This window comes from Bombus huntii, chromosome 11, assembly GCF_024542735.1.
Source record: "Bombus huntii isolate Logan2020A chromosome 11, iyBomHunt1.1, whole genome shotgun sequence".
In the NCBI taxonomy this organism is placed as follows: Eukaryota; Metazoa; Arthropoda; class Insecta; order Hymenoptera; family Apidae; genus Bombus; species Bombus huntii.
In genome coordinates, this window is record NC_066248.1 from 6,970,250 (window position 1) to 6,996,300 (window position 26,051).

The 26,051-nt window shown below is 34.6% G+C and overlaps 2 protein-coding genes across 13 annotated transcripts in view; one reads left to right on the forward strand and one right to left on the reverse strand.

Annotated features, from left to right (window-relative positions):
- LOC126870823 (transcription elongation factor 1 homolog) overlaps window positions 1-26,051 on the forward strand; it is a 222,825-nt gene that overhangs the window by 147,054 nt on the left and 49,720 nt on the right. The gene's annotated exons all lie outside the window — the stretch shown is intronic.
- LOC126870827 (period circadian protein) lies at window positions 877-25,809 on the reverse strand. 8 transcript variants are annotated; one of them, XM_050628861.1, is made up of 17 exons: window positions 25,318-25,809; window positions 20,662-20,745; window positions 17,111-17,295; window positions 14,645-14,841; window positions 13,397-13,595; window positions 12,946-13,167; window positions 11,638-11,822; window positions 11,143-11,427; window positions 10,453-10,599; window positions 6,724-6,946; window positions 6,103-6,476; window positions 5,817-6,010; window positions 5,128-5,288; window positions 4,798-5,042; window positions 4,509-4,727; window positions 4,102-4,416; window positions 877-3,935 (listed from the first exon to the last, which is right to left on the reverse strand). In XM_050628861.1, exons 1-17 carry the CDS (start codon window positions 25,398-25,400, stop codon window positions 3,822-3,824), a joined length of 3,432 nt encoding a protein of 1,143 aa, XP_050484818.1. In that variant the 5' UTR covers window positions 25,401-25,809; the 3' UTR covers window positions 877-3,821. The 8 variants fall into 8 exon arrangements, with proteins under 8 accessions (XP_050484818.1, XP_050484817.1, XP_050484816.1 ...); XM_050628860.1 differs by having other exon boundaries at window positions 4,798-5,030; window positions 6,724-6,970; XM_050628859.1 differs by having other exon boundaries at window positions 6,724-6,970.

Below are 26,051 nucleotides of genomic sequence, written 5' to 3' on the forward strand. Positions count from 1 at the left end.
TATTGAATTATACAAACATTTGACTCATGCAGTTTATAGTTATTTAAAATTGAGCATTAGATCATACAGAGATTTAGATACTAGCATATAAGCTGAAAAATGTATGTCTAGACTATTTAGACAAATCGATCATATCCTTTGCATTTATAAAATTGTAAATGCATATAAAAAATTGTAGAGGAAAAGTATTCGGATACACGATATTCTAATCTTTCGTACTTATGAAGTATTATGACAAACTGCACGAGAGTCAGTCGTTTCTATACATCCCAAGACGTAATGTGATATAAACGTATTTCGTGTAATAATATTTATCAATAATATACCAAGTCAATTATTCATCATCGCATCGGCGTTATGACAAACATTTGTTACGTGAATCAATGTACGATCATAAGACATAAAATAAGTAATATACAAATTGTTTTAAATAATGCAATAAAACCAGCAGAAGATTATCTGTTGCATTCTAAATCAAACAGATTCAACCGTGATTGAACGAGATATTCCTTACACGAGACGTTAGTTTTGTATTAGTTTTTGATAATTACAATTTCCTTAAACCTGTTATTATTATTATAATACTGCAAGAAAAAGATAAACGATACAACCAAGAAGTAAATTTTCAAGCTATCCTCTTATCACTTCTCATTATTCGTATATTATCTATGTTATTTCTTAGAGATTTTCACACTTGACGTGCGGTAAAAACAGCTGTATCTGAAAAGCGGGAAGAGCATACAAGCGAGATATAAATACAGTTCGTTAGACGAACATGTCTATTGTAACATGAACTATTATTATCGCACATTCGTGGCGCTTAAATACAAATGCTAAAAGGAAACGTACTCTAAGTGAAACAAATAAATGCATGTGTACATGTTCATGTATGTTATGCGAATGTACATACACGTATTTATTCATTCACACATATATCTCTTAAACAGTCAATTGTCAGAAGAAATTATAAATTTTTGTGCCAATGTATGTGGTCTTAAAAAACGAAGAACGAGACTCGTAGGTTGAATTTCTTAAAACCAAAAGCATCGACACTATCACTCTGGCTCGTTCATTTAGAATTTGCTATGACATTTTCCAGTCTGATGATGGTAATCAGTTTTTACAGTTTGATCGAATTATATTTAAGAAAAAGATTAATATTTCGTAAAAATATTTAGTATCGGCGCCTTCGTTTCTTTGTTTCAGATATAGTCGATATTAAATATTCATATAAAAACGGACAATGTTGCTTGAATAATCGTAGCTTGAATTAACATCGTTCGGTTTCTTTACGAAGTCTTTGTAATATAATTGTTGTATCACTGTATACAATGTGGACTAGATTTACGATCTACAGGATAAGGGACGCTTAACGCTTCATTTTCTTTTCGCCTTTCACATTTATAAAATCAGCATCATGATCTCTTAGCGAACTGGCCACACCTTTTAATTAAAAAGTTTGCGGATCATTGGTATACAAAATATTTTTTCTACCTCTTAATTACACAATACAATAGGCATATCAATCATTATATGCTGTATATAAATTGGTGGTATATAAAATATTCTTCGATCATACAAATGTTAGAATGAAGATTTTAGAATGATACTCTTCCCATATTGAATGAACATGTAAATATAATCTTTTCAGTTCTGTATTATGAAACATACATATATGAATAGTAAAATTATTTTTTACAATAATATTGAAAAAATACAAATACGTATATTTAATATTAAATGAGAATTTTCATCATCATGGTATAAATATAAAAATTACTATTAGGATTACAAATATAAACGAATACAAAATTTATTAGTATAATTTCACTGAACAAATTTGAAAAGATTAGTTATTACGAGATAAAAAAGCTTATTACATCGGCTGTAAGATAGTATATATTTAAAAATGTTAAATATATATATTCAATCGAAATCTTTAATTTATACTACTGACTATATAATGAATTATATTTTCGAATTACATATATTTTTATCTCTTTTATGTGAATGGAAATGCGTTCATGTTGAGGTAGCGTATCCAATATTGTGTGTTTAAAGACGAATGATCTCAATACTTGGTCCCATTTCGAAATCAGAATTTATAATAATTTCGAAGTAAATATAGTATATGTTAAATATCAATGAAATATAATCCGATGTCGTTAAGATTAAAGTGAAACAAAAATCAATATGTAATGTAAAATATTGGAAAAATAATCTTCCTTAAAAAGTACAACTATTTAAACCTACTTAAAATACCTAACATAATGATAAAGTATCGTTATGAAAAATTGATTATAAATGAGAATGAAAATCGTTGCTCAACGAAAGGCTATATGTACATATTATATGTTGAGGAATCAACGTATTGATCTAATTTCATTTTTAGCTCTGCTATTGATAAAATTATATTTATATTGTATATAGGATGGAACGGCAATCGTAATACAACAGGGTAGGCGGTGATTCTACATGAAAAGATAAGAAGAAAATTTGGTATAACATCTTTTCATTCGAGGCTTCGTTTTTGAGAAAATTGAGCTTCAAAATTTGACATGTATAATTAAATTTGGCTAATTCCGGACTAAAGAAGAGTAAATAATCAACAGGGGTTCAAAACTACATTTGAAAATAAAGTAACAATGACTAGATTGGAGTAAACAATCAGCAGGATGTTATTATACAAAAATGAAAAATAACATTTTTCCTTTAAAAGCCTTATTTTCAAAAAAATAAAATTTGAACACGTTGAAGACTGGTGTGATGTGTACGTATATATATAATATAAAACACATGTTCAAATTTTATATATATATTTTCGACTTATTTTTTCACCTGGATCACCACCTGCTCCGTTGTACTACGATTTCCATCTCACCCTATATGTATACAATTTTATTAATAACATACATCAATTCACTCTATCTTTTCTCTTCATCATCCATTTTTAATTGTATTAAATCTATATCAAGTGTTGTGCAGGCGACAGACTTTCCAACGGATTTTCTATTTTCGTAATAATGAAAATTTAATAACTAACTTATATATGAACAAAAAAGATGATCGAATAGAATTCAATTTGATTAGAGACAATCACGTGGACGTCAATGTCTGCCCGGTTACAGGAACCTTGTAGTTTAACTGAAACGTTTCCCATACTTGAGACATGAGTATCTAAATATGTCTAAAAATTATCATCGGCATAGTAGATGTGTAAAAATACCATCATCGGAGATAATAAAATATCAATAAATTTCGTTTGAACGAAAAAAGGGACTTAAGCCTTACCAAATCACTAACTTTTTAAGCAATATGATTTTGATTTCTCATATTATAATATTATGTATATGTATATTTAAATGTATGAATTGATATCATGCTCGAATACAAGGAAACTTATTTGAGGCAGTTAAAATAATAATGAACAATTTACAAAAATAAAACTACTATTCTTAAATCAATCAATAACATTAATATCTCAATTTTAAGTGCTTCAAGCTTTAAATACATATGTGTATTGGTAATAACTATTAATATATGTCTGTCATAAGAAAAAAGTTAAACAAGTATTTTTCTAAACGACTAAAAATATATAAAAAGTTAATCGTAAATCTGTAAATGTGAATAATGTAAAGAATGTCATCTGCCTCAAAATATAAATTTAATAAAATAAAATAAAACAGCCTAAATGACATTGGCATTGTACTCAGCGATCAATTGTAACGATATTAGAGCCAATTTCGAAGTATGGCATTGCAAGCGAACAATTCGAACTTGAAAACAGAAGTTAGTTACAAATTGGTCGTACAAGGTTTTTACTATAATTGCTGGCAAGGTACGGACTGAGGTGGTAGAGCCGGTGGCAATGGTGCATTCTCTTCGTGAATCATCACGAGTTTACCGTATTTCACCATTCTCCTTCTATGTTTTTGCTGTAAACAAGATCTTGTTTTTTATTATCAGATTTAAGAAAAGATCTTGTGCTAGTTTATGTTTTCTTTTTTTTTTTTACAAAATATTTTACAGCTACTATAAAATCGATACTAATACGATATCAAATTTTAATATTTAACGTAATGACTTAAAATTATATTTTACCTGTGACATTGTGCCAGCCGTCCAACTTCCGCTGCTACTTCCACTGTCACTACCACTAGAAGTAATCCCATCTTCGAGAACAAGCTTCGTTTCGAACCCCTCGACCTCTAAGTCCAAATAAAGCTGACCCAATTGATCGTTAACCAAAAGGGGTTGATTGAAATTTTTTAAGGCATCCATGTCTGCTTGAAGTACTTCGTTCAGAGTTTTGGGATGTATTTGATACTCGTATATTAATTCTGGAGTTAATTGAACACCTTCGAGCCACGGTGGCTCTTTTCTTCGTTTACCATAATGTTGCTTCATCATACTCTCCTATGAATAAATTTATTATTTATTAAAATTAACGCGACTGAAATTTTTTTGTGACTGAATTTTATTAGATAATAATCAAGACTATTAGCTACCTCTGGTAAATATTCCGTTGGCTTTTGATCTGGATTGCAGCTGCTATCACTGCTCTTATATAGGAAACTACTGTAAAAACTAGACGAGCTCGATTCGTCTACGGAGTAGTCGTTTTGTTTGTGGATCTTTTGATTCACTGGCGTTGGTGCATCCACTAAGCTCGAGCAACCTCCGTCATTGCTCACACAAGAAGAGAATAATTCACCGGGTGATAGTACCTAATTATCATTAAATGTTTCACATATCCGTAAACCAATTAAAAAATCAAGTATAAAAATGTTGATTTACTTTTTTAGAAGATTCTGACATAGCCATACTGCTACCCGGTTCAGCTTTTACGCTTGTTGCTTGGCTCGCTGGACGTTTTCGATCGGAGCATTTGTTCATTATAGACTGATTATTTTCACGCGTGACTGATGTTTGTTCGGGAATCAAGAATGGTCTGTACATCATGCCCGCTGACGGGGCACCTATTACTGGAGGATAAATGACACCGGCCATCGCCGTCGTCACATATGAAACTGGCACAAACACTAAAAATTAGTTTTGATATTTCAAACTTTAATTATTATTTAAGAATTCTCCCTTAAAAATTAATTTATTCAAATAAATACATACTATAAGGATTTGGTTGTGGGGGTTGCATTGAATGAGGCGGACTAAGTTTCTCTTGTAGAGATGATAAAACTGCAGGATCATTAGTTTGTGGTACGGGAATATAATACACTGGTATCATTGGCGGCAGTATTGGTACTCTGGGTATTGCTTGTGAATTCGTGCTGAAATTAGAGAATTCAATGAATTAGAGAAATCAATATTTCATGCGGTATCCTATAAAAATATTAACTACTGTTAAATAAATAAGAAAAAGCAATGGATGCTATGAGCAAAATGTTATGAATATGTTTTTACATTACGTACTTGTATAATACGAGATCATTATCAATAAATTAGATATAATATTAATCGCTCGGAAAGTTCATTCCGATTTTGAAGAAATTTAATCGACATAAAAAATCATGTTGAAAATGAGAAAGGCTCTGCAAGGATGAAATATTCAAGCTGCATGAAGGATGGAGAAAGAGTGTGGAACAAAATAGCACTTATATAATTCAATAAATGTATATCGGATAGAAATGTAAATCGAAACGAACTTGCTGACCTTTTGAATTTTTTCAATTACTCCAAAAAATATGCAGGATTTCGGGCTATTTGCTTGTCAGAGCATCCTCAAAGACAATCGATTACCCTTCTTTTATATTACTTTTCTTTAATATATATTTCTTTTTTAATGAAAAAACACTCACTTTTGTGGCACATTGTGTGGTTGAGCAGGTGAGGCAGGGGGCACAGTAACCGATAAAGGTTGCCACAAATTGATGTTGGCACCTTTTTGAATTACGGTAGATTGATCGACGCTCATGCTTGTAACTGTCGTCGTGACATTCGTAGGGAATTGACCCGCGGTACTTGTTCTTGACACCTCGTCATGCTTTGAAACCTAATAAAATATAATCGAACGGGTTTAAACGTTTCTTCCTCGCCATAAGTCATGAACTCGACATTATGTGTATTTATTGTTGAGTTACTAACTTTAAAACTGTCTCCTTCCCAGCTATGGCTTCCGCTTCTCTTAACTCCATGACCTTGACTAATAAAATGCATGTTCGTGTCCGTCGACATTTTCTCGGTGGTTTTTATTCGGGAATCCTTCAATTTGTCGCTGGCCTTAATGCTAGATCGAAGTTCCCGATGCTTCTGCATCATCAACTTTTCCATATCCTCATTGTGACGATTGAGCAACGACTCTGTCAACGTTGGAGGTTTGAAACTTTCCGTGCTAGTTGTATTCGACGTATTGCCTCTACTCGCTGAGCTTGTTTGATTGTTCGAACCACTGCTTAGATTTTCTGCGCTACCACTGCCGCTCCCACCGCTTCCGTTTATCGGTGACATGCATTTTCTCACTAATTATGCGATAATATATATATATATTAGTATGTTAAATTTATTCTAATTCTGGAGGGAAGATCATTTATGAAAATCATAAATGTACGCTGTTTAAAATCTTATTTGACGATAAATATTGTTAATAATACTCAATATCGTATATTTTATAATTTATAAATTTTTTAAAAATTGGTCAAAGTTGATAACGTCTTTACGTTCAAAAAATTCAATAGTGTGAAGTCTTACGGTGAAAACTCAACTCACCTGCTGAATTCGGGCTTGTCTTTTCACCTTCATCGTTGCTGGAATTAATATTCTCTTCATCACTGCCATACATGGTGGCAACCGGTGGCTTACTCTTAAAAAATCTTTCAATATTTTCGTTGTAGTTGAGCTGATTGTAACTTGGTGGTGTCTCAGTGGACGATTTACTGTCGTAGTACTCGCGATGGGGCGAAATCTCACCAAGCATCACGCTGTCGTGCTCCTGTAACAAGGGATTGCGTGATCCCTTCACAAGTATATTGTAGCGACTTAAAAAGAGTTGTCATTTGATTTCGGCACTGTCAATTGTTTTGCAAATTTGCGTTGCATTAAACCCGCGTCGCAGGGAGGAAGCTTTCATTTTTGTTAGATGTTTTGCCCAGTTATACGAGTTGCTATAATTTGTGCAAGTAATTTGTTTGTACTATGTAAGTCGCTCAGCAATCTTGCTACCGCAAAAATGCAATATTTACAGCGCACGAGCGAGCGACTAATCGACCAACTAATATTTCTCCAGCTCTGTAACACCGTTAGTTGCCTTACAATCGACCAATTTTCTTCCGTTCTACTTCTTCTCAAATCTTCTACTTCTTCTAGACCAGTCATCGTTCATACATTCATACATACTTTCATACATACTCGTTCAACATTCCGCTAATTTTTTAAATTCCCGTTAGACATACGAAAGATTTAAAATGAAGATTAAGGCGAGAAATTTCGAAAAATTCGCGTGTCGCTGATGAAATAAAATGAAATAATCTATACAAAGTAAATCTGTATAAAATGAAATAATCTATACATGTACTTTTATATCTTTCGTTCTATCGATAACACCCTGTGAAATAATAGTTACTAACGATGGAAACGAAATTCAATCATTGAAAGGAGCAGCGAGAATAAGAAATGCAGAATCTGTGCGGCAGCGGGAGGTGATGATGAGGCACGTGCTGTAAGGCTATGAGAAGGTGAAAACGGAAGAAGACGTGGAAATAGTATTAGGAGCAAAAGAAATAGAAATACATACTGAGAAGGACAGAGAAGTCGAGGGAGAGTGAAAGAAGGGGAAAGGAAAAATTGAGGAAAACAGTAAGAAACAGAAACTAACGAAAGGCAGAAAGCAATATGGAATACCGAGAGGAAGCCAATAAAAGGAAGAACAGTATAAAGAAGAGAAAGAGAGAGAAAAGGAAGGAATTGAACAGAGCAACAGGTGTTATGTAATATGTAAATGTAGAAATATGCTATGCTTTACTCACAGTCATAGTTTACATATAGGCGAAGTATATAATACATATAGGGTATGAGTGAAAGCGTAGATGGAGATGGATGAACAAAGAGGGTGAGAGTACGAAAGGTAAGCGGAGAAGATAAGAGATAGATGTAAGGCTGGAGGACCATCCTAAGCCACTAGACGAGTATATGTACAATGAATAAAATAAGTAAAATAATAGATAATAATTAATAACGAGAGTTAACCAGTACTGTCATCGGAACTTTCAAAATATTAACATCACTCTTGCACACCTTTAATGTATACTCTCTTCCATTCTCGCTTTCTCATATTGCCTCGTTAGTTTCAAAACCTTGTAAGTGAGGAGATACACTGGAACTTTATTCACGAGTATGGTACTGCAATAAATTTATAGATGCACTTATAGCCTTTAACGTTAACGTATCTCAATTGTTTCTCGAATACATGAAACTGAACTTTTCAAATCCCGTACGTGATACTCTCTACGTACGGTCTATGAAATTGCGAATCGGTAAATCGATGAATAACAACAGTTACACTTAACGCTAGGATACGATAAAGAGGCAAGAGAAGGGATATAACTCAGTTGTTCGATTGACGATACAATCCATAAAATGGTAAGGAATGGTTTAGCGCAGAAGAGAATTCCTTGATACATAGAAAAAGAAAGAAACGTTTCATTATTCGATAAAAAGATACTCGAGAAGAAGAAGGGTACCGTCTAGAAATTGCAAAGAAACTAAACGATGCTTCGACGATAAGAACAGAAAACAAGATTGATCGAAGACAAACAATTTCTTGGCCAGCAAAATAAGTACATAATGGAAAGATCAAGAAGAAATAATGATATCAAGCAGAAATAGAAATTACTAATGGTTCCTCTAAAAGAAAAATAGAAAATAAAAAAATATGTATGTGATTGATAGAAGATGACACGTTAAAAATTTTGCTAAAAATTCGAGATCAACGTATATAAGTAACAAATTGCCTTCTTTCTCTTTGTTCTTTTTTTTTTTATTTTGTTGCCCTTGTCCATTTTCCATTGATCAATAACCAAATGCTATGCCGCCGAAAAACGGAAGCAATTAGCTACTATATGATACTAAACTGTTGCAATCGAGGTTGGTTTATAAAAGGCTTGGCGTTTTTACCAAATACATACGAATAGTAATATTGAATGAAAAGAAAGTAAATAGACTTACCAACAACGTGCCTACAAGGTTTTGAAATTGACGCTATCCTTCACCGGACCTACGCAAGTTTCATTTTGCCCTCCGTCTGTGTCAATGTACAAAACAATTTGATAGATTTTTCCTTATCGATCGTTTTGTTGATCGTTTGCTGGTACATTTTTTCTGTTTTTACTTACGACTAGCCACATTATGCATTATAATAGCAGAATGCATGAATGCAGATGCGGATGAACCCTAACTCGTAAAAGTTGATTTTTTTAGCATTACTTTAAGTTAAACATCCGGTTAAACTTGTCACCAGGCTGTAAAATTTTTAATCAGTTGTTTCTTACTCACCTTGCACCTTAGTTTCCAAATAAAAAATTCTAGGACATATCGTTCAGAAGCAGCGAGAATCTCATCATTTAGAAAAACGTGTTTTCTGTTTCAGATTCGTAAGGGTCAGAAAATTTAGAGAAAATGTTATCGAATAACAGATCTCGGAATGTTTTGAAGTTTTGATCTTTTGTTCTTTTCTTTTGAATTCCTCGTATTATTATCAAATAAATAAATTTTACGTTGCTTCGTGGAAAGACATATCAACATAGAACTTCTTCTATTAATAGCCCTTCACCTAACTCTTTGTATTCTACTTACACCATACATTCCCGATCGAATCAGCCGAGGAAAAAAAGAAATTTAGCAAAAGACATCCAAACTTGATTAAAAGGAACACCAGCCTCATAAAACGCGATTTACTAAAATTAAAGCCTATCGTTGGATATATATGAGAAATTTCTTCTTTTCTTGGTTCTGTCGATACTGGCGACAAATATTCGGTACAAGGCATTCGTTTTGTATTTTCTTCTTTGTTTCATACAATAATTATAATATCGCGTAAGATTTGAAGCAAATGAAAATAGTTAAAGCAATCTATGGAAAGGTAGTCTATACATAGTAGTATAGTATAGTAAAAGTTATTCATAAAACATGAGACTTGGGCTAAACTGAAGTAAAAAGGGAAAGAGAGAGACATGACATTTTAGGAAAGTAAGAAAATAATAACGAAGGCTATGTTGTACCAAAATACTATCGTACGATTCGTGAAACCATTGGGCAACACGAACGATGCGTATTAGACATGATTTAAGGAAAATACCCTCAACGTTGAACCGTTATAAGAGGAACGCGGGTAATATTACAATTACTGTAAATATACTTGTAGTATACCACCATAGCGCGTTACAGCGTATTATTAGCAAAATAGGTAAGTGTCGGCGATACTAAAACGTAGCTAATAGTCACCGAAAAACTCCTGTCGTCGGTAGCGAGCACATCTTTCCCAAGACCGGGCGTCCTCGTCTCTTGTAGCAGATTTTCCATGAAGGACGCAAGGTCCTTGCACCTCTTTGACACATCAAGCTCGGTTATATCTGACTTTCTTTGGATGTTCTGCGCAGACGTACGATAGAACAAAAGAGAAAAAATTGGGGAATGAGCGAACTTATTAGTTGGGATTAAAATTTCATGGGAACAATTATGCGGCTGTGAACGTTTTACTGTTTGTCTGTGTGTCTCGTTATCCTTCTTAAAATGCATTTATTTATTCGATGTCGCATTGCCCTTCAGAAAGAAAAAGAGGAACACGGAGAAAACAGGAATTAATTCTCTAATAGTCTCCTGTTCTTTGCTTTCTAATATTACAACTTTGCTTAATAATTTGGACAAGTACTTAAGCTCCTAATCGAAAGCAAAGGATAAATAATATTGTCATATAAAGTGTAGACAATGCGAATTTTTATTTATAATAATCTTTATATCGCTATGAAAGAACGTGTATAATTTATATGTGGTTTGTTTTGTTGGCGTATAAATAAAAACTTGATCGACCATAAGGGTGATTGCTACGTTTACCTTATCGAACAATATCACGATCTAGACAAATTACGCTAACTATATCACTGGTGCAGCATGAATCATTGAGAGAAGACATACCTCGTCAAGAAGTGTACGTATCTCTCCTTGTATGATCTTGGCCTCTTTTAGCACCTCCTCGCTAATATTAGCCAATTGACCGTACTCGGTTGCGCATGGCAAGCGAAAGATATCAGGATTTGCTGGACCTTTCAGTACCCTGTGTTGACCTACGACAAACTCTAGTTTTTTCGTCCAGGGATTGATAAAGGACGACCACTCTGTTTCGAGGACGACGTAGCCTCCGTTCTGCACTCCGAACCTGTAGGGTTTCGATCTGAAGGAGGCACCTTCGAGCTTGATCACCTGTTCAACGACATGTGTATAAATATGAATAATCGAAGGAATAGGGATTGTTATACGTCGTTCGACGTTCGGTTGTCGGGACTCGCTTACGCTTGCACTTTTTCTGCGGATTACATTTTTTTTTCTTTTACACTATTATTCTGTTTTTGTCTCAAGCGTATACTCGATCGAAACCTAAAAATTTGCTTTTTTTTTGGTGCACATGCTCACAGTCTCATAGATGTCTTTGATGAAGGGCAGATCCTCGGGATGGTAGAAGTCGAATAGCGAACGGCCAACCATATCCTGAGGTAGATAGCCAAAGTATTGGACTACGTCGGGATCGACATGAGATAGGTAGCAGGTCGCAGTATGGCGGGTCGTGAATACCGAAGATATTATCGTTTCTTCTGGCGCTGCGGATAATGATAACAAGAAGGTCAGAGTCATTCTCTCTTTTGTCAAGTGCTTCCTTCATGATGAAAGCTTTAATCTTTATGGTACGCAATCGAACCAACTTTGGCTCGTTGACAAATCTGTACGAACACTTGTGCACTCTACCTATGTAAGCGTGAAATAATATTATAACATTGTGCGAAGCGACGTACCAACTATTTCGATATTGTGTTTATGAATTTCGAACAGACTTGTCAGAAGGATTTAAAAGAAGTTTCGAAATGACATTCTAAGTCACGAGTAAATTGTACTTAAGGCAAAATCTGCATCTAACAAAAGTGTTGATATTGATACAAGAAAATGATAAAGAGGCAAATAAAATGGATTAATTCTCAATATAATTTCCATCTATCGTCGATAAAGTTAATACAAACAATTTCCAGAATAGGCTGATAAGGGCAAACATCTTTGATTTCCCTTCCCTTAATTTTGTTTCATTGCTAGTAAATTTTTATACCGAAAACGTACACGAATAGAAACAGAAAGAGGAATACGATATTATAGCAAATTAGATCGCAATTAAAATATTCTTCATCTCTTTCTTTCTTATTGTCTTTTCTCTCTTCTTTTTTAGATTAAAATACAGTGAATAAAGAAACATCACTACGTGTTTATCAAACAAAAAATGAATTTTTATCTATTGTATGGAAAATGATCGATGCGTTGTTATTCTTGTTCTTTGTTTCCGCTTCTTAAATGAATACTCGAAACAGTGGTCTCCAAACTGAACGAAAAATTGGCCAGATGATAAAAAAACGAATAAATAAAAAGACGACAAGGATGAGAGACTATCAAAATCGTCACGATCCTCGAATAAATATTTCTAATTTAAGAAAAATTACCTTCTGCTTAAGGCACGTCGCCGTGGAAACCACCGAGTCATATTTTATCATCGAGAAGATTAGACTGAAGAAACGACTCGACTATTATTTCTCATACATATTATTCACGAATCGATAAACCTTATACGTAGATTTAGAGATCATTGAAAATTCCTTATTCTTATTATTTTTATTTAGAACAAACTATGTATCGAATCTTTTTTGTCAGTCGACTCTCCTCGAAGACCTTCAATCGTACTACCTTTATATGCAGAATGAACAGGTTGGGCAGTAACCACCAGGAACATTGCTTTGTGTTGCTGTTCAGTAGCACGGTCTCGAAAATCCCTGAACGATAAGGTCAAGTGAAACGGAAGGTAGAAATTCGACCTCGCCGCCTTATGCTGATCAATGGACTGGTGAATGACCGATCTCGTAAACTTTCGTAACCCGCAGAATAAACTTGCCCTTCTACCGTTAATACCTATGAGTACAATAATAAAACAAATAAATAAAATAATAAATCAAGATATATAATAGATATTTATAGGTGTCTATAAAAGAATTTTATAACATATTTTAATGCGAGAAAAATTAGATAAAAGTTCAATGAGAATTATTAAGTCACGTTCTTCGTAGTCTAGTTTCATCTTTTATTCAAAATTATAATTTCTTTTATGAAAAAGTTTCATTAAGCAAATTTGATGTAATACCTTTCGGTCTATCTTCTTGAGGCGACACTATACTGCTTGAAATCTGATCGGCCAGTGTAGCTTTATCCTTGGGGTGTACATAGTCAATGAAAGATCGGCCAATCCATGCGTCCTTGGGGTATCCTAGAGCTGTGCATATCGAGGGAGTCGTATACAACACGAGGCCATCATGCATCGAAATCACCGCGCAAAATCCCTCCTATATAGGATATACAATATGAAACTGTTGACTTCTATTTACGTCAGATCGATGCTAGTAGATTTATCCATAAAATAATTGATTAACACGTAGATGACACCTGAATCTATGTCATCAAGATAGTCTTCACATAAAACACCTTTTTCGATATCCCTGTTTCTCTTTTTTTTTAATCTAAATTACGTAGCTTGTAGAGTGAACTCGTCGCTACTTTTTCCTCGATTCTTGTTCATATTCTTTCCTATGATCTTTACCAACAGTTACATGCAAATTATGCGATGGAATTACCATAGGATATTTTACATGCAGTACCTTAATAGTACTTTCAATTGGTCACTTTCGAACGCTATATGCATAGAGAAAAGAGTTGTATTTCACCAAAGAATATAATTTTTATTCGTTTAAAAAAATTCCAAATGATCGAAGATATAAATTAAATAAAAGCAAAAGAAATTCCATGACATAAAGAAATATATAGTTCTTTTGATAGAATATATAATATAGTAAGTATATTTAGAATTTGATTAGTGAACCTTCACCCAACAAACCAACCCCATTACTGGCGTTGAAAGAAAGCTACTTGTTAACGTAAGTATTAAGAAGAAAAAAGGAAATGTACTATTTCTAAAGAGATTTAATAGTTTCACTATAAAGCCACTAGAAAGTCGTTTTGCTAGCCGCAGTTGTAAATCTCCTTTCTCCATGCATAATATCACGGAAACCTCGCGACAATGGTGTACCACTATGTTACATCATCGTATACAAAAAGCCATACCAAATTGCAATAATTAAGGAAAAAAAAATGTTCTAATGTATCGATATAGGCAACAATCGGGTTAAGATTAATATATAGATATGTATATAATATTAGGTGGCAGGATGCTTTTGCGAGTATACCCGATCCTGCACCTCCCTAAGAAGCCCCTCGATCGACCACGACCGAGCGAGTCTCGATTGACATAATTATTGTTTCTCTCTACGTGTCCTTCTACCACAGTTAACTAATTAGGAGAAATCTGTTTCCTCGTTGCTTTTTAATGAATACTAACATTGGCTTGAGAGGCGGAATCATCCAGAGGATTCGTACGAGAAGCAAGTCCTACTTCCACATCTGTGACGTTATCGCCGTTGTGCTCGCCGGGATCCGTTGCATCCACCAATTCTATGGCTACTTCTTCTTGTATACATCCAACAAAAATTCTCGTCGTTATATTCTGTTCTTCTTGGACATACCTGCCCATGTTTTCTAATAGAACATGGATTCTTTATACCCATTTAACATCTGTCAAGTTTTCAACAACGTTTCATGGACGTCCCTTTTATCGTTTTAACAATGGATAAACACGGAGATGTTTCTCGTTGCGTGATGGCTTTAATTTTGGAGGTCTATTTTAAATTTAGGATTCTAGGAGATGCTTTAAACGTGTGGGCGAAGGAAGGCAGTAACCAAGAAACGTAGCTGCTGTACGGATCTCCTTGGATACTCCCTGACAACGTGATATAGGGAAAGAGAATGTCTTTGATGATGAAAGAAACTAATTGAAATTAAATCGAAAATATTTGGAGGCGTCCAAGAAACGTGTAAGACATGACCTATTGCATGGGTAATGAATTAATGAAGGATAGGAGATAGCAATGTTTCCTTAGTCCAACAGGACAAAAATTCCGCGACAACGTTTCGTAATACGAGAAGAAGTAACGAATCAACAGCTCGACATCGTTCTTGAAGGAAAGAAATAAAAAGGAATTCAACTTCGAGCTCTATAACACACCAAGCTGATACCAAGGCAATTTTTACCTCTCGACTCTCGTTTTTTACCTCGTTTATCGAGCGACTGTTAATGAAATCTAATTTTTTAAATCATCCATAATGTCGTTAAATTCATTCGCGACGTTATTGCAAATCGGTCGCTTCGTGTTTGGACGTCAACATGCCCCACATTGTTCAATTTTTAAACGACACATTTATCAAAGATTGTACAATACATTGTACTTAGCTATCCCTCGTGCAACGAACTAACAAACGAGCATCGTGATTACGAAACGGATCTATTCTCGCGTTGAAACATGTCGTATTGCAGGACACGTCGCAGGCTCGTAACCAGTAAATCAGGTCCAAGCTCGTAACGACCGATGAAAAAAGCCTACGTAAGAATTGGTTATTCGAGAAGTGGATTATTAAAAATTATGTAAATAATTACGTAAATCATAGACGTTTCTCGATGTTATATAAAGCTCGGTTCAGTTGTGAGTGCTACTGTGGCTGGACCAAACGGAGAGCTCGACAGCACCTGCCTTTTGTTCACGGATAGTACCGAGTGATTATATAAAACCAGTATAAGGAGAAATTATATATAAATACATATATAATCTCAATGCTTAAAATATTTTAGGACTACTATTCTATCCGACAGCTGTCCTCCGCCGAAGGGGCACGCATGTATACCAAGTGATGCTTATATCACTGTAGTTAGGCTATTCAAGGAACTATTTACAGCCTTGTAATTAGAAATACGTTATATATCGTTTATACGTTGTTATCGTTTATCATTTCAATTCATAACGCGAAAGATAGTATCTTCCAACGTTGTTACTATTTATGTCTCTTACATTTACTAAAGGATTCGTTGTACAAGTAGCGATACTGGCGCGGGAAGGTTGCTATGACGAAAAAGGATCAATATTTTACCACGTAAGTGAGTTAGAAACGGGGTGCTCTTTTCAAGGTTTTGTTCACGCTGGGCAGAGCTGAGATTAATTGCCAGGGTAACAACAACAGCCATTACTCTATTGTGTGACTATTTTATTTAAACACAAGCTACGTAAAACTCTCGTTTAAAAAGGTTCAGGACAATCGATGCTAACCGAGTGTCCCCGAATTCGAAGCAGACGAATCCTTCAGATCCATTGAATCTCTCTTTTGTCCAAACTGAAACGCGAACTTGTAGGAGCTGACCAAGTAAAAACGGGACGTTCAAGACCGTTTCAACTTTGAACAAAAGAAGATGCAATTGACCGTTTCAGATTCAATGTCTGACGGACTAAGGGAACCATGGAGATGGACGTAAAGAAGGAAGAATGGTCATTCGAAGTCTTTGGCTATGAAGTAAGCGAAACCTAATTGAAGGGAAAAGTGCACGAAACCAAATAACGTTGCGCAAAACTGTCGATCTTCTTTCTACTTCACCGAGAAAAATTGATTCGTGTTTCACGTATAGCTTTTAATTATAATTATCAACGATCTTACAGTTCTGCGTTAAATCGATTTCTATCAATGTTTAATCTTAACCGTGAAACTAGAAGGAGGAAATTGTATTCGATAGAGTTTGCAGTAGTACGAAAAAATAGTTAGACGGACGATAAGAATTTGATATTTGCTCCTCCTCCTGTGATACCGATCACATAAATCAATGATTACACGTCTCCAACGACTAAGCTACCTTATAAACGAAGAGATTCTAGGAATCGTACAGTTAACGTGCACTTGTTCCCGCAAATTTTGTATTACAACCAACCTGATTTTTTTTCAAGTATTGGCTTCGTTGGGACGGTGACGTTATATGACACAGCCTCTGGCGGTGTGCCGGCACTTTTCAGGATAATATCTGCCTCAGCGTTAACAGCCAAAATCGTCTTCGACTTCTTCTTCTTGTATTCTTTATCCTTTCTTTTGCTGATTGGCTGCGGTAGTGCTTCATTGCTATATTCATATAGACGTTACATGTACAGATGGAAAAAAGTATCTAATCTTAATCTAGCGAACAGATCCAAAAATTAGTAAAGACGTAACGTAATTTTAGGAAATGGTCAAACGCGGCATTTTGTAAAAACTTCGTGTTATCGAAGAATATAATGTATTTTCTACGACATTACCTAACCATGTTTAAGGGTGTGATAACAAGGGAAAGAGTGACTTACTTTCGTTAACTTACGAATAAAGCAATCGCGATCGATAAAATGAAGCGAGTAGATCGACCTGTAATACAATATACGCATATATCGCGTAAAAAAAAAGTAAGAATCAAACAACGACTCGCGACTCGTAGTTAAAGTAAGTTTCATATTTCCAGCAGAGTTTTCATATGGTGACATAGTAAAATTCATTGATTTTATCGTGATGTTTATTCGACTATTTTTATTGCGCAATCTTATCGAAATATCCTTAAGCAATCTGAAATAGAACATTCTCATGTGTTTTGTGATGATAACGCGATATTGGTAACGTTGATATACGGCATATGCTTTCAATACGACGCTAATTATAGATATGCGTTCTAAAAATAAGTTTATTTCCCGCTGAGTCAACAAATAAGGAATCCACTGGGCACGCGTGCGAACATGAGCTCCAGGTTCATTTATTACTTTAACAGTTGCTTCATCAAAGAGAATGTTGTTATTCTAAACGACCGTGATAAGCATAACTAGATTTATAGTATTGTTACGTGTTGTGGGAGTGGAATGATACAAAAATAGACTAGATTGCCGAGAAACTTTCTCCAGGAAAACCATTTGCAACAAAAATACAATACGTAACAAATGCTTTAGGTCATCAAATAGTGATTGCATTCGTTACGCAACAAAGAGAAAGTGCATTTCTCTAACGATAAACCTTTCAAGCTTTCTCCGAGATTAGGTTGGCCATTTAGTGTTTATATTTCCTAGTTCGATATTAAAGCTTGAGAGGGCCAATATATTCGAATAGCTTTGATTAAAACAATAGAAAGAATACGTACTTTGAATTTATATTACAATGATCATAGAAATAAAATTAAGATGATTGCATGCTAATACCTTGTGAACTAAAAAATATAAAAACATTCGTTATTATTCATCTTAATATTCTTCTTTAATGACCGAAAGTGATATTATCTGTTTCCTTTAATCAGGATTAGTCACAAATCGATACAAAGCAGCAAATTTATTAATATAATTTGAAATACATTATGCAATAGGATATCCTTTAATTGTACTCTCCCTTTCTCTCTCTCTCTCTTTCTCTCTCAAGAGACCTCTCTCGCCTCTCATAATATCACCTCTCATAATACGTATTTCCAGCATGAAAGAGCAATTACAAAAACATCGTTACAAATATAAATTAATTTCCAGTAACATCTGTTCCTTTGTGATCAAATATAGTTATTCGCAAGGGTTGATTTAAATTACCAAATATATGTCCATTCTACTCGCAGCAACAGAAAAGCATTCGCGGTAATTAACCTTGACCCTTGCAAGTTATGTAGAGAATTATATGAGGTATATTCTGTGAATTGTGCGCGGCAAGCGACGACGCATTCTCGTACTATTGTATCTCGTACTCGTTCGAGGAGTGCTTGTTGCACCGTCAGAGACCAATAGATATGAAACGATGCGAGGCATGTCACTCTGCTCTTCAAATATTTCGAATCAAGCAAACAGTAATACTTTTCACGTTGGATGACACGGCGTAATCAGCTTGCTTAAATTGCTCAATCGCTGTTTTCCTTACGGAGTTTTCGCGTCAAGAAATGAAAAGAGAAAAAAAAAGGAACGAATTCTATACGAGACGAAGAAAACCACGGAACGTTGTCGTCGATCGGTGAGGTTTAAATGAAACAGGAACGACGTTACAGTTTGATATGTAAATTCAAAGCATCATTGTCTTTTTATTTTCTCTATCTCTTATTATATCTGACGAATAATCAGAAATAGACTTGTTTTAACTGTAATTTATAGACCCGGTGATGATTTATTATTGCAATGGCGCGGCCTATCCAGATTATGCAATAATACGTGGGGATACTTCATGCCACGTAGGCGACGCCAATGGCGACGTCGTAGGCACGTGGCAGGGCACATGCACCAGTGTTTACAGCTGCAAATAACAAGGTTTGTGTGCGCTTTCTCGTAACTGAATGTAATCATTCTCTTACACGTACATGAATACGATAGTAAAAATCCACATTGCTGGGCGCGTATGCGCGCTGTGTCACCTTCACAATCGCGATAATTATAGAACAACCGTGTTCAGCTGTATGAACATACCAGGAGTACAAATCTGTCAATAATTTTTTCTGATGTTCCATTATATGACTTTAATTATAGGGAAAGGGGAAGAATAAAATTTAAAACAAAAATTGACTAGATGACTCGTCACAATAGCGCCAAGTGACATAGACACAGACATCGAAATTTAAACGTTTCTTCGATTGTAATTATACAGAAGAAAATGATGGAAAAAGTTGTGTTGGCTTCTCTAATTTCACTATTGCTTTTGATTTGCAGGATGAATAATTCGCAAATGTTAATGACGTTCGTTCTAAGGTGTTCATGTACTCAAGCGAATAATCTAATTGGCAAACTCACGTTAGCATGCAACGTCTATTCAGTCTTGTTGATTACGGCGGTCATATACACGCCACAACCACTAATTTTAACTTAGACAGCTATTTTCCTTCTTTAATTATAAATAGACATTTTTCGATAATTGAATAATACGTGTATGTACTTTTCGTTTTTCCAATATCAGATACTTTTTCCATAAACGCCTGGGACACGTTATACTAAATATCTTCTTTAACTACAGTGAAGTGCTTCCGCGTGTTGTAAGTTCATGTATTTTTCATTCGACGTACAATTATTGGAGATAACTACACAAAGTAGTACCGTAATATTGCACGACTACAATTAGCAGTGTCTTGCGTATATTTCATTTGTAAGTACCAAAAAAAAAAAAAAAAAAAAAATAATGGTAGACACTTGCTTTAAATTGTTTTTTATTGAAAGTTCACACAGCACTGAGGAACAAGAATTACCTTCCACTGGATACTTTACTCTTATTCTTTACTAGCTGAAGTTGTAATGATTTATCAATTGCTTATAAATACGACATATTGATATTTCACGCATAATCGCAAGATCCTTACGATCATAAATACTTTCACTTGCCATCAGTGGCCAATAGGTATCTCTATGTTTTTTGAGGATAGTGTTTTGGGGAAAAAATTTTTGTAAGAGTCAACCGAGTCATCGCGATAGCTTCTATCTTTGAACTACCGATAATACTAAAGAAACTTAAACAATATATTACCTGGATCCAAATGTCGAGGGGCGCCTACCGCAATAACCGCTACTTTCGGAGCGGTTACTGTTTCTCGAGATTGAGCTGCCACTACTGCAACAGAAATGAGTAAACGTTATTTAACATTATTTAGTGAATCCCTGTGTTACTAGTATAAAACAAAAATGATATTTTTAGATGAGTTTATCGTAATATGGCTTACGTACGTAATGTAGTCACGTTAACGTCTGACGATTAATCGACCAAACTACTGTATATGCTTATTCACCGCGCTAGGTCTGACCTTGACTATCCGTTACTACTGAACGCGCTCGCGTATTGAAATAATCTTTAAATCGATAGCTTACCAAGCTTTCCGTGCGATTATCAAACTTGAAAAACGTCAAATATATTAGCGTCTTAATGTTTTGCAATATTGTAAGTTTAACGAATAACATATTCAACAGATTATTATTTCAATGTTTCATGGCATTTAAAATTGAAAAAGAAAATGATCGTAAGTACCGAAGCTTTATGAATTTATGTTGCTCGATTACGAAACTTACGCTTTTCATCGAACTCTTGTAAGATTCATTTGTTATAATTTGCTCCTCCGTAACTAGATCCACGTGTAACGCTGGAACCTAGAATACGCGCCTTCCGATAAGAGTTGCACCGTCCTTAGAAACAGTATCCTCGACAAATTAACTCACCTACCATGAGAACAGACTGAAAAACTTGCTGAACAAACGAAAAATCGTGCGTAAGCTTGATCTGGTTCGTATCGAGAAAAAAGAATTACTATCCTCCGATTCTCTCTGTTTCACTGGCAAATTGGTACAGAGGTGGATAGAAGCTGATTGCAGCAGAGGTTCATTTCTCGAACGATAGAAACGGCCTCGGCCCATTGGCCAATTAAACCGGTGTCAAGAAAGTCACGCGATTCGCTGGCACAAAATCTCTGAAACCAGTTATGGAATGGAAAAAAAAGGACCGATCACATGTTCGGCAAACGTGACCACCACAATCGGCCCTTACGTCGGAGTCTTTCTGGCCTTTCACTGTCCTCATTATTTCCCAGGGAACGAGCACGGGGCTCCTACATTTGTTGCACCTCGTTCGGTAGGAAAAATTATTGCATAAGGTCTGTTTCACGCTCGTGGCCCCGTGACTAGAACTGTCGAACGGGACCGTGATCCGGCTATCGATTTTATTCGAAGTTCTGACACGAATAATCCCAAGGAAACGTTGTATTAACGAGATATAAAATCCGACAAAACATAGAATTCGCGATTATAATTAATCTCTAACTACAGACGTCTACATTTTATCCGTTAGGTATCATTTCTAAGATTATTTGACAAATTCTATTTCTGTTAAATTTTTGTGTTGTAAAAATTAATGACTATTTTAAATACTGGAATTTTTAGACTTCAACGCAAAATTACGGTAATAGAATAAAAATTCGGACTCTTCTCAGGGATTCGTCGCGCTATTCTGGCGACGTATTTTTAGAATGTTTTTAAATCTAATGAAAAGCCCTATTAATTTTTCTAGTGATATAATACTTTCATATTGACGTAGGGAATGGTGCTATTATGCAATTAAAACAACAAACTGGTAAATACGTTGAATCAGCATATGGTGCAACATTCGCTTCGCCAGAGGAACATCACGTTTCACTCTTCATCAGGTACCTGCAGCGTGTACAATTTTACTTGATAAGCAACACGTGAGAATTCAGAATCTATAATTATGCGCTGGTATCAATCACTTGAGTAGCATCAATAGCCGAGTCGCCCACGATGTCGTTCTTTGTTATTATAGGGGATCGCCATTAACTGTTACATCGACGATGGTTAATTAAAAAAACAAAGCTTGAAATACAACGTGCATATTGAACCAAGCAAGGTTCCCTTAAAACAAATTTTTTTAAAACATCAAATATACAACTTTTGTATGCAATTATCGTCTATATCAAAGACAAGGTTTGTAAGGTTTGTAATTTACTTTGAGGTTTCTTATCAAATTATAATCTGATTGCTTTTGCCATTTTAGATCAATAAAATTTTTATGACGCAATAAAATCATAACAATTGCTTTGATTAAATATAAAAAAATTCGATCATCAAACATCAGTAAAAAGCCTCTTGGTTTATAATTTCTTCGATATTGCATCTTATTTCGTAAGGTTCTCGAGATTGGTACCATCGTGGAAAGTATTTCAGTCAGACGTTAACTTTCGTTAACGTAGCAATCAGCGATCTTGCGTACGTTTTGCATTCGTTCGACCTGTTTTCATCGGGTTTCTCAACCCGAGCTTAGATGTTTAAATGCGAACGTGGAAATGCAAGCGGCATGTTTCGCCGAGAAACTAGTTAGCCTTAACCGTCGTGTTCGAGTTTCTATCCTTCTTGTTCGCCATGCTTTTCGTCTGCCTCTCACCTACATCATCGACAAAGCGTGTCAATGCCAAGAATCCTGTGCTAACGTACAACTACATAGAGACTGGATATCCTAGCGATCCTAATGGTGAATATCCTACAGCTAAGTTTACAACGACGAGCAATTGTTCGCAAACTCGTGTCTGTCAGTGTAGATTTAGCCTAAGATATCTCATAAATTTTCAATTTGTTTAATTCGTGAATTATCACAATGATTTTGTCAGAGATCAACCACTTATGTATGCCTGCAAGATACCCACGTGAAATTCATGCGCAAGTAAAAGTCTTTTCTCGAATACTAAGGATATTAAGGAAACAAAATCTATCAACGAGCTGAGAAGTTCAATTGAGTCTGACGAAACAGTCATCCAGCGATTAAGAGATCAGGGGTCAAACTTTACGGGTCCAATAATCTGATCAATCAATTCTATTCCTTGTCATCACTGATGGATCCAGAGCGGCAATCGCCCCTCAAGAATAAAAGAATATAAAAATATTATACCACATTCTGAAAAACTTGTTAGATATATAATTAATATTAATTTATTAATTTAATTATTTAGGCTATATACAGTATCGAATAGAGATATTGAAATGTAAGTTACAAGTAAATTTTTAATCTTGGAAAAGAAAATTTAAAAATGTACTTGCATACTTTTACACATTCCGCTGCCCTCGCCGAAGAAAGGCTCCATCACTGCTTGTCATGAACAAAATTTGCGCTTGTAATTTTTATTTCGATACAAGTTTCAGAAGAATGATCGTGTCTACTCAGATGATCAAGATGCGTAGGCAGTGGTAATTCTTAGTAGTAAGTACAAAACTTTGAGATATACAATTTATCAAGACGAATTGAAGAAACCAATTGATCAGTCAATCGATTAATTCGTTTTCTTTAGTATATATACAATATACTTCATAAGTACACAATCTAAGTCTTATGGTTCGATATTAAACATCAATCACATGGGACATAAGAAAATTAAGTTGTAGGGATTTCATCGCCTTCACAAATGCAAATCGTTATGAAACTCTCTTACATCTTTTGTAAGGTCTCCGAACGCGATAAAAAATCGCAAAACATCTGACATATCGAAACCTGCATTTTCCAATCGATCCAATGATTTATAGTTCATCTCCGGCTTGGATTTTCCAAACGTTTAATCAAACATTTACTTTTACTATCTTTGTACATTCATTTATAAAATAACGCGCAGTCATATATACATATATTGCACAAATTGAGATTACACAAGAATTCGACTGATCGATTACAGGAATGTAACAAAAATCGGCAAATGGAAAATAAAAAAAAAAGACGAGAGAAAGCAAAAAAAGGGATTATGCTTCATCAAGAGAATACGTGAGATATTTCTGTATTAGTTAAATCTGTATTAAAATAGCAGGTCAATTAAATTGGTTGCAATTAAACAGCATTCATTAATTAAGATCTGATAAACGTTTATTAAACGTCTGCATGTAGATTGCACAAGATGAACATAATAGAATAATGATGTATTAATTATGCTCGATAAAAATTTATATAGCTTTTTGCCTTTATCGCTTGCGTTCTATTAACGTTGATGTTATTTATGCATATTAGTTATTTACATTAATTCCTATCTGTTCTTTTTCCTAAAGAATAAATACGCTTTGTATACGATTTATTACATAAATATTAACAAAATCATTAACAATTATTTAATGTACCGATATCAGAATGTATTTTAAACGATACGATAAAATGGAAGTTTTATAATATGTTTTTTAATACCGAATAAACTAATAATTTTCAAGATTATTCTTCTATCTTATGATTAAACCCTTTTAGTTGCCAAAACTACTGTACCGTTTATTATTTCAAATAAAAATTAGCCAGGTAGTATAAGAATACATTAATACATTTAATATACATATTAATATACATTTCTGGTATTGGTATCATGTCAAAAAAGTGGGAAATCTTACAGTTCGCACTTTACGTTAATATCTATGATTATTAAAATTTGGTATTGTAAGAATATGAATTGTAAAAATGTAATTTTACCTGAAATATCCACCGACTCGTCTTTTTCTTATAGACGTATCATTGGAATAACGTATAATGAGTTGATCGACTAATATAACGCATAGTTCATATTTGAAATTCATGGCGCTATATTCAAATCAATGCTTGCGAAATGAAACAAATTCAGCGCACTTCGAAAGGTATAGACAAACAATTAAAAAATTCGATACATACCTACGTTGCGACTGACTGTTGCTACAAGTATTGGAATATCCGGAATCCGACACCTTAGCATTTTCAGTGGATACTTCTTCCATCGTTCTCTTCTAAGGGTAGCGTTTCTTTTAGACGATATCCGTTAGGTCACAACACTGCTGCTAAATTAAATGAACTCGATGTTCACGCGTCATTTCTATATTTCGTGGCAGTAAAAGTGTTAAGAACTGATAAAGAAATAAGCGAAGGCAAATTGCTCGTATTTGTACGAACAAAAGGGAATAAGTTTTTTCTGTTTAATGTATCGCATTCACCATTAATAATTAAATTAAGAATAACGCACCATTTGATTGGTTATAAAAAAATCAGTAAATAGAGAAATAAGCTTTCACTAATTTTCAGTTGGTTTCACAATAATATAATAAACACCACGATGCGTTCTAGACGACGATGTCTATGAAGACTGAACTGAACCATACATTACATATCTACCGCGCGGAGCGACTGTTCCGCATCATGCTGCACGTTCGGTAACACGTGAGTTGTTATCCCTCCCAGCCTACTGTTAACCTATATCGATGCAAAACGTGCCCCACTTAAACCTCTCGAACGACGAACGCGATTAAAATATGTAATCTGCTACCCCACGACTTTTACGCTTGATTCCAGCGCAGTTTAATGGCGCGAAAATCATTTCTTATGTACTATTGCGACACCTGCTGACAACTTTATTCCATAATATCTTCCGATTT

What these genes read in the sequence shown, in the direction of transcription:
- LOC126870827 (XM_050628859.1), bottom strand. Translation starts at nt 25,400, where the DNA reads ATGGAAGAAGTATCCACTGAAAATGCTAAGGTGTCGGATTCCGGATAT. An exon ending in AATACTTGAAAAAAAATCAG is followed by an intron (nt 14,842 to 17,110) that starts GTTGGTTGTAAT and finishes ATGTTCTATTAG; the next exon opens with AAAACATGGGCAGGTATGTC. An exon ending in CCACACAATGTGCCACAAAA is followed by an intron (nt 5,289 to 5,816) that starts GTGAGTGTTTTT and finishes CTCTAATTTCAG; the next exon opens with CACGAATTCACAAGCAATAC.